Raw genomic sequence first — 10,056 nt, 5'->3', positions numbered from 1 at the left:
ATTATTAACTGAAAATAGGAAGAAGAAAAGTCACTATCTGATGATAAATGAGAGTAACTGTAAAGGTGAATTACTGCTAATAATCCCATTGTGTTTTCTGTGATGCCAAATGCATTGCCACTGAAAAAGATTTAATGTTTTACTATTTATGCCATTCTACTAGTACTGAAGAAATTGAGATGCAACTAAATAAATATGTCTATAACATGTATGAAACCCTAGAAAGCAAGGAACAAGAATCAGTTTGGTTTAGCAAGAGTTTCAACAAAGCAAAGTAGTTAATGGAGCTAAGGCTGGAAAGGAAAGCTTGAGTCAGGCATAGAGGGCCTTGAAAGCCAAATTTTCCAGGCTTTTCAACAGGAAGAAGGGAACTATTAAAGAAGTTAGAATGTGAGTTTGTGAACATTGATATTACTGGAAGGTGATTTTTAGGCACAATAATCAAAATGCATAAAAATTGAGAAACAACATTTAGGAATATTATTTAAGAAACTGCAAGACTGATGAATCAGTGAGATGCTGGGTTGCCAATATAGCCATGGTATTGGAAAGGAAACTAGAATATATGAAGGATAAAGGGTTTTTATGTTTTTTATTTATTTATTTAGTGTATGTGGTGTATGTGTAGGTACACACATGTATGTATGGTATGCATGTGAGGGTCAGAGGGCAACTTGCAGGACTTTATTTTTTTCTTTCCACTATGTGGGTTCTAGGGATTAGACAGGTTGTCAGTCTTGACAGAAAGCTCTCCTACGCAGTAATCAATCTTGCCAGACCAAAAGATACTTTGTGAGCTTTAATTACTACAAATTTAATGTTTGAACAACCCCCTATTCCTATGTATTAATGTTAATAGGATAGTATTTGGATTGGGAACTCTGTGAGGCATCCAGGTCATCATGACAGAACCCTGCCCCCCATGATGAACTAATGCTCTTTGTAGAGGGAGACAAGAGGGTGTTTGGGTTTTTCCCACCTCACTCTCTTGTCTACAATGTGAAGATACAATGGCAAGACAGCTATGTGAAAACCAGAAAGTAGGTCTTCACAGATAACAGACCTGCTGACATTGCCATCTTGGACTTCCCAGACTTCAGAACTGTAGCAAACAAATCTCTGGCATTTGAAGTACCACAGTATTCATTAGAGTAGACACAGCTATCTAAGACAGTAATGACTAGATGTAGAAGGCATCTCCTTAGAGAGTCAAGCCTGTGATTCTGAGGGGAATAGATGAGCTCTTGGCATAAAGTCAGCTGTGCACAGTGCTTGGCTTTGAATCCAATGAGTTTGAGGTATTGATAGCACACACTATTGAAGCTTATCAAAAAGCATTTTCCTCCTCAAAAAAGTGACTGTTGGTAAATGGACAGTCAAAGAGAGAGCTTAGACAGAGGCAAGCACTAAATGCAGAATCTCAGGAGAGTCGAAATTTGTGGGAGTGAAAAGATGTCACAGACAAAAGAAATAAGTCACATAACTGAATGAACAAAGCAGAGAACAAAGGAAACTACCAGAATGGGTCAAAGGCAACTCATAAAAGGTTAGGAAAGGAGTTGTATTGGTTACTAATCAGGCTTCAAATACTCTGCATCTCGGGACTGATGATTTTTGTCAAATGTTTGAAATTTCTGGATAAAGCCATGATATCTTTTCCTTATTAATAAAAGATTCTAGATTACTCTCTTGTCTCATCTTTGCTGTGTCTTGTACCTTCGATTATCAGTAAATATGAGTGAGAAAGGAAGCAGATAGTGTACTTTACGTTTTTCCTCTGTTACTATGAGCTTCTAGGAGAAGGGTGCTATGCCATTTACCATCACTTCCCTTTAACAGATCAAAAGGCCATCACACATGGAGATATTTGGATGAGTCATAAAGTCAGTCAGCAGTGAATGGAAGGCAGGCCCCTAACCTGAAATTTAAAAGCTTTAAGCTACATTTGTTATTTTGGATCATATGTTCAGATAGGATTATAATATGGTTACAAGTTACTTTTTAAGACTCAAATCATATAAAATACCAATGTTTCTAACGTCTATCAGTGTATGAGTTCATAATAATATGGGAAATTATTATATCAGGCTAGGATACACACATATATCACAGTGTTCACTAAATTTAAAAATGCTAAATTAGTAATATAAATATATAGTTATGGATTTGAATACCTGTGGTACCCATCTGGAGGACACAAAGCTGGTTACTTCTATTGCAGACAAGCCAGTTTTGGAAAGTTGATTGATAAATTCAATTTTTATATCTGTTGGAACTATAACCTATAAAAACATAAAATATGTTTTATAAGTGAGTTGTATAGGGTCTTCCAAATTGAAGTTGCTTCCAAATTGAAAGTAGCTATGATTTATAAATTAAAATAGTACTTAAGCACAAATGTAATCATTTAAAATATAAAATGTACATAACGTTAAAATCTTAAGAATTTCACTCTATAAAACTAATTTAAACTTACTTTTTCATTCTGCAATCCATCCCTAGGTCCAACTTCTACTATTTTAACATATTCAGGGAATCCAGATAACTGGAATGGTTCCTGAAATACAAAACATGAGAACAAGAAAAGCAAATTTAGAATACAAATTATTTAGATTGCCGGATATGTGTCTTTGGAAAGTTAAATAATTAGGACTTGTTAGATATATCCTCACCTCACAAAATTAAAACAGTAAGAAATCAACAGGCTATGATCCTGATATGCAACTTATACTGTTTTCAACACTGAAAGGATCCATTTCTTACTTCTGCATGATAGTTACTATGATTAAAATCCCAAAAGATGATTTCTAAAATATAACAATAGAATACTCGTTAAGGGCCTAAAAATAAAATATGATGAATAATTCAATTCTGTTGTTAGAGATCATTAAAAGTCTTTGTGAGCTATTCATCTGACAGGTATTAATATCAATAATAAAGAATTAAAAGTAATCTAGTACATCCAGAGCAAGCAACACAAAAACTTAAACACTAGAAGAGCAAATAAGCTATTTAGTATATGGACAAGTGAACTTAACACTTTTCTAATCAAGAAACACAAATGGCCAATAGGTATAACAAAAAAATTTCAATAAATAATATGAACAACCTTAACCAGCAAGAAAATTCACATCAAAACTGCATTGCAATTCCATCTTACTGAAGTCAAAGAACAACCATCAACAAGAAAATAAAAACCAAGCGTGGGCAGGAATGCAGGAAAATAATGAGCCTTTATATACTGTTGGAGGGAATGTGAGTTAGCCCAGCCACCATACAAATCAGTATACAGAAGTTTCTTTTAAAAATATTTTATTTATTATTTTTATTTTATATGTATCAATGTATAGCCTATATGTGTGTAAGTGCACCCATGTCATGAAATGCCTGTGGAACTCAGAAGAAGGCATCAGATCCCCTGGAATTGGAATTACAGACTGTTGTTATCCACCATGTGGGTGTTAGGAATCAAACCTGGGTCCTTTGCAAGAGCAATCAGTACCCTTAAATGCTGAGCTGTCTCTCCAGCTCCAGTATGACAGTTTCTTAAAAGGCAAAATGTATAACTAACATGTGATCTAGCTTTACCACTACTGGATATATAACTAAAAGAACCAATGTCATCTTATAATAGAAATATCTACAAAATCATGTTTATATGGCTGCCACTGTTTAGGATAGCTGAGTGAAAAAAATCAGTTTAAGTGACCATCAACAGAAGAATGGAGACATACAATGTGGTCTATGTATTTTATTCATCCATAAAGAAACATTATGCTATTTTCAAGTAAATAGATGGAAATGGAGGTCATCATGTTAATATGAATAAGCTCATTTCACAAAGATAAATATTACATATTTTCTAATGTATGTGAATTTACTGGGAAAACATGCAAATAAAAGGGAGAGAGCAGGGGATATGGATGGTGAAGGAAAGAGGGGGAGAATAAGAAAGGATAAAAAAGATATAAAATAATCTGATCCAAATATATTACATATATATATATGTCATACTAGGGGCTACAGAGATGGCTCAGTGATTAAGAGCACTGGCTGCTCTTGCAGAGGACCCTGGTTTGGTTTCTAGCACCCACACGGGAGCTAAGAGCCATCCATAATCCAGCTCCAGGGGATCCGATGCCCTCTTCTGACCTCCATGGGCACTGTATGACACAGGTGCATTTACATACGTGCAGGTAATACACTCATACACAAAAACAAAAATAAATAAAATATTAAAAAGATATGTCATAATAAACATATAACTTATACAGTCAATATATACTACTTTAAAAACAGTAAAATAGTTTTTTGTTTTTTTTCTTTTTTTTAATTAACTGACTTCAACGGTGCCAGCCAGTGCTAGACTCTGAACCTGTGGGTTGGTATTTTGGTTGGTGAATAGACAGCTGACATTAACGAGGAAAGTGCATTTCTTTTCCTTGTCAAACATTACAGTTCCCACCAAATGCTGCTCACTGTTCAACCCTTTCCAAACAGGAGTTATCTTATTGTCTCTTAATAGTCTAGCTGGTCCTAGCTTTTCCACTATAGCCAAGAGGGAAAACGGATTGGATTTTTGAATCTCCATCCCTAGATTAAGTACTATGGACCTAATTTAGAAGATGAGTTTACCTTCTAAATATATCTAATCAAAAGGTTAACATTTAAAAAAAAAGCATGCATACAACCTATTGAATCTAATTAATTCCTGAATTTCAGATCAAGTTAAAATGAGATGTGTGCTACATCATCTCCACTTAATGCTGTGTGCATCTGAGCGAAGTGTGGGCCCCTCATGATCATGTCTTCATCAACTTAGACAGTCAGGACCTGTGCTTACCTGTTTTGGCTTTCATCAAATACAATGAATTCAAGCTGAACAATTCATTTAGTTGTCTCTATCCTTGTCTTACACAAGTGAGGTGGTGATATACTTTTTATTAATTTTTGAGAATTTCATACATAGCTACATTGTATCTAAATAATTTCAACCCCTTACATGCCCCCTTCCAATGTCTTTGTCCTCCCATTACCCACTCTCAAATTCATGCCCCCTTTTGCTATAATTATTATTGTTATATATGAATATACATACATATATACATGCATACAACCTATTGAGTCTAATTAATATTGCTCATATATACATGTGTTTGGGGCTTGAGCACTCCAGGTTAGGAGCTTGTCCCTGAGGAACATTGATTCACCCTCCTTCAGCAATCATTACTCCCTGTGGGGTCTCTCCCTTCCCTCGTGGGTCATTGGCCACTGGTCGACGAGGACAAAGGGAGCAGAAGCGATGAATGGAGTCAGGACAGCCAGTGAGCACTGACGGAAGAAAGCCCTTCTGGGGAGGCAGGTTCAGTGATGCAAACAGCTCCAGACTCAGTGAAACAGCTCCAGATTCAGTGAAACAGCTCCGTTTATTCAGTGGGGGTTAGGAAAAATATAGTGTGGAGGCAGCAGCCAATGCTTCAGCTGATAGATGCTCATAGTATGCTTTATTTACATGTGGCAGGGGATCCTATCATCTGACTATCAGGCAATGCCTAATTATCATACACAAAAAACCTGGGGGTAGTTTTTACTCCAAGTAACTATGCCAAAGGTCATGTTTTAAATGAGGCCAAGCATCAGTGCTTGGCAGCACTTTCCAGGTAAGTCAGGCAGAAAACCCCTGCTGTAAAAGGAGCCAACCTCAACAACAGGGTTACCCAACAACTCCCTATAGCTTTTCATCTAATTGTGGGGCCTTGTGAAATTTTCTTCCACCCATGTTGGCATATCAATTAGCATGGCCATTGAAGTTCTTTTGCAGGCAACCATCTGCTCAGAGTTCAAAGGAGCATCATCCCTATTGTATAGAGAAAGTACTATTTCATAGACAGAATCCTGGTCCTCAGGCTTTTACAATCTTTCTTTCCTTTCTTCCTTGATGTTCCCTGAGCCTTAAGTATAGGGGTTGTTTTATAGATGCCTCATTATGGGTTAGGCACGCAATACAAGGTGATTTTTCTCTGTATTTTGATCAGTTGTGATCACTGTAATAGCCTCCATCTGCTGTAAAAATAAGCCTATTTTATGAGGGGTGAGAGCTGCACTTATACATGGATACAAGGATCACTATTCAGACGGTAGTTAGAAACTATGCTAATTTAACAAAATGGTAGTAGAAGTTTCCCCCCTAAGGTTTATGACCTCTCCAGTTGGCTAGGTTTGCACTACCAGGCAAGAGTTCATTCCTACTGAGTGGACCTTAGATTCAGTTAGAATGCTGTTGGTTACCCCCAAGATAGAAGTGTCACTATTGCACCACTGGGGGATATCTTTTCAGCCAGTTGAAGTGATCATTTGATGCAGGACCCAGTTTGTGTGTGTAAAAAAGAAAATAGCTCATTGGCCCTTTTGGTATCCAAAGTTGCTGCATGTTTTATTAGCATTTTGCATTAATTCAGTGGAAGAACCCAGTGGTCCCTGGTACAATTTTAATAAACCATCTTCCACAATTTCTGTGAAATTGCACAGCTCATTAACAAAATTAACTGAAAAGGAAAAGAATTCTCATTTCTGCATCTTCTGTTCGGGTTATGAGGCAAGAAACTAACTTAGGAGGGGGGATGAAAGGGGTGCACACTCTCCTCAGTTTGGGTTCGGTCCTGGATGACAGTATTGAAATCATGCCTACAGTTGGAGTGGCTATAATTTGGTCTCAGAAATAAACACGAAGTATGACATTGGCAGATACAGTAAGGAGAGAAGCTCCATTCTCTATATTACTTCTTGTCCTCAAATGGCAGAAATGAGACCAGAGAACATCAAAATGAGGTGATTGTAATTGTGACCTCATTATCATTGTTTCCAGTACAATTTCATCAGAAACTATCTTACAACATACATGGACACAGAGTGCTATTTTATTAAATGGGACTGTTTACTCATAAATTAAAGTGTTTATAAAGTAAAAGCAACATGTAGTCTACAATTAAAGAGCATCAATGTGATTTGGTTGGTGTTATACACAAGCATATGAAGAAAATCAACAATTATGGCCATTTCAGTCAAAGGAGAATATGTGCTTATTTTATGTGTTTTACTTTTCTTATGAATTTACTCTCAGTATTTAGTCCTTCTAGACAACTTTAAAGAAACAAGTGATAGAAATAATTCCCTTATGCAATCAACACATATTTGTTATGCACAATCCATGTGTCATAATGTGTGTTGGATTTATGTCAAAATATAAGCAGTTATAAATGGACAAATTAAACCCAACCCCTAGCCCTAACCCTAAACCTATCTTTAACCCTTACCCTATCCCTAACATGAATACTGACCCTATCCCTAACCCTAACCCTAACTCTAACCATAACCCTATCCCTAACCCAAAATCTAACCCTAACCCTAACCCTATCCCGAACTCTAATCGTATTCTTAACCATAAACTTATCCCTAACCCTAACCCTAACTCCATCCCTTACCCTAAACCTTACCTTAACCCTATCCCTAACCCAAACCCTAACAAAAAAACCAAAATAAATAAATAAATAAATAAATAAATAAATAAATAATAAATGGACAAACAAGATAGAAGCAGTGAGGAATGGTAAATTACGGTGTGTGTGGGTTGTCTGAGGCCAGTATGCTTTGGAGGTAGGATAATGAAGGAGGCTAGCTTTGAATCTTTGAATTCTACATATTTGTAATTTTATGTGGATTATTTTATGGGGCATTATTTGTGAATATATGAAACTCCTTAAAAGAGCAACACAGAAGATTCAGAAGATCGCCAAGAGTGGGTTTCACATTATACATATTCAAAGAACACACATTAAAGCTGAAAGATGGATGAGAAACTAGAGACAAGAGGATGCCTGCACAGGCAGTGGCTTGTATTCTTGGAAAACATCAACATCAACATTTCAGGATGGCTAGTGAAAATCCCCTCTGTTTTGAAGACCCTGTGTTAGATGAACATCCATGAAAATCTCACCCCAAGAAAGGCAATCCTTGCCTTGCTTCCTAGGTATGTTGATTTACAAGCAATCCATGAAGAATCCTTTCCCAGTATTTATTACAACTGATAATTAATTTTCTGGGTGCTAACTCTTCCCCATCTGTCTTTCTATAGGGCATTTCCTCAGGGCCTCTTCAGAGAGAAGTGATTTGATTTTTATGATCTGATAACAGACCCTATATAAACTTAATTTTTATGATGCTAATTATAAAGAGTATAAAGTAAAATGAAAATTATAAATTGTTAATGAGATTGAGGAAGACACCAGGAGAGAGAAGGACCTCCCGTGTTCATGGATTGGAAGAATTAATATTGTTAAAATGACCATCCTACCAAAAGCAGTACATAGATTCAATGCAATCACAATCAAAATCCCCATGACATACTTCACAGAATTAGAAAAAATCAATCCTTAAATTCATATGGAGGCACAAAAGACCCCAGGTAGCCAAAGAAACCCTGAGGACAAAGAGCAATGCTGGGGGGATTACTATACCAGATCTCAAAGTATACTACAGATCTATAGTCATAAAAATGATGTGGTACAGGCACATAAACAGACATATAGATCAATGGAACATCATTGAAGACACAAACCCAAGTACGTGCAATTTCAGCCACCAGATATTTGACAAAAGTGCCAAGAACACACAATGGAGGAAAGACAGCATCCTCAACAAATGGTACTGGCAAAACTGTATCTCCACCTGTAGAAGAATAAAAGTAGATCCTTCTCTTTCACCTTGCACAAAAGTCAACTCCAAATGGATCAAAAACCTCAATGTGAAACTGGAAACCCTGAAACTATTAGAAGAAAATATTGGCAGTAACTTACAAGATATAGGTGTAGGAAAGGATTTTCTACATCAGACAGAAGTTGCTCAGGAATTAAGGTCAGCAATCAACAAGTGGGACCTCATTAAACTAAAAAGCTTCTGTACAGCAAAAGAAACAATCAAAAAAGTGAAGAAATAAGCCACAGAATGGGCAAAATTATTCATCAGTGACACATCTGACAGAGCTTTAACATCCAGAATATATAAAGAACTCAAAAAACAAAGAATTGAGAAACCAAATGACCCAATTAAAAGATGGGCTAAAGATCTAAACAGAGCGTTCTCAAAGAAAGAAATAAAGATGCCTAAGAAACATCTCAAAAACGGTTCAACATCGTTAGTAATTAGGGAAATGCAAATAAAAACCACCCTAAGGTAGCACCTTCCCCCAATCAGACTGGGTAGGATCCAAAGAACAAGTGATACCAAATGCTGGCGAGGATGTGGAGAAAAGGGAATGCTCATTCACTTCTGGTAGGATTGAAAACTCGTGCACCCACTATGGAAAATAGTGCGGAGAACTCTCAAAAAACTAAAGATGAACCTACCATACGACCTGGTTAGACCACTACTTGGCATAAACCCAAAGGAAGCATCCTTGACACTTGTACAACCATGTTTTTTGCTGCTCTTTTCACAATAGCTAAGAGATGGAAGCAACCCAAGTGTCCCTCAGCTGGTGAGTGGTTAACAAAAACATGGTTCATATATACGATGGAGTTTTACTCAGCAGTAAAGAAAGATGAAATCATTAATCACAGCTGATTCTTCAGCCCCAGCCAACCAGAACCCACAGATTCTCAATTCAAAATCTCACACGAACAGCCCTGATAGTCTCCGCTTCCCTTGGAAGCTTCACAAGCCAGGCCTCCATAGTCTGCAACTCTTTCAGCCTAACTGTTCCAAGCTCCACTGTAACAAACTCTGAGCACGCAATGGCTTTTCCAGTCCAAAGTTCCAAACACTTCCACAGTCCTCCCCAAAACGCCAAAGTCAGGTCTGTCACAGCAATATCCCACTCTCTGGTACCAATGTATCTTAGTTTGTTTCTTCATTGCTGTGACAAAATACTCTGACTAATACCAACTTGGGGAGGAAAGGATTTATTCAGCTTATATCTCCCAGGTCACAGTTTATCAGGGAGCCCAAGGTTGGAACTCAGGGCAGGAACCTGGAGGCAGGAGCTGGAGCACAGGCCATGGA

At 37.1% G+C, this 10,056-nt stretch overlaps 1 protein-coding gene across 2 annotated transcripts in view; it reads right to left on the bottom strand.

The window, feature by feature from the left end:
- The window catches only part of Hmgcll1 (3-hydroxymethyl-3-methylglutaryl-CoA lyase like 1), a 228,034-nt gene that overhangs the window by 149,461 nt on the left and 68,517 nt on the right, over positions 1-10,056 (bottom strand). For both annotated transcript variants that reach the window (XM_008846121.1, XM_008846122.1), the window contains exons 2-3: positions 2,477-2,557; positions 2,175-2,282 (exon numbers count right to left, since the gene is read on the bottom strand). In XM_008846121.1, the coding sequence (XP_008844343.1) occupies positions 2,175-2,282; positions 2,477-2,557 (189 nt within the window). The remainder of the gene's footprint in view (positions 1-2,174; positions 2,283-2,476; positions 2,558-10,056) is intronic.

Source organism: Nannospalax galili, unplaced genomic scaffold (assembly GCF_000622305.1).
Source record: "Nannospalax galili isolate Female #2095 unplaced genomic scaffold, S.galili_v1.0 scaffold522, whole genome shotgun sequence".
Lineage (NCBI taxonomy): Eukaryota > Metazoa > Chordata > Mammalia > Rodentia > Spalacidae > Nannospalax > Nannospalax galili.
Note: the sequence above shows the minus strand (reverse complement) of the source record. Positions and strands in the feature narration are given on the sequence as shown.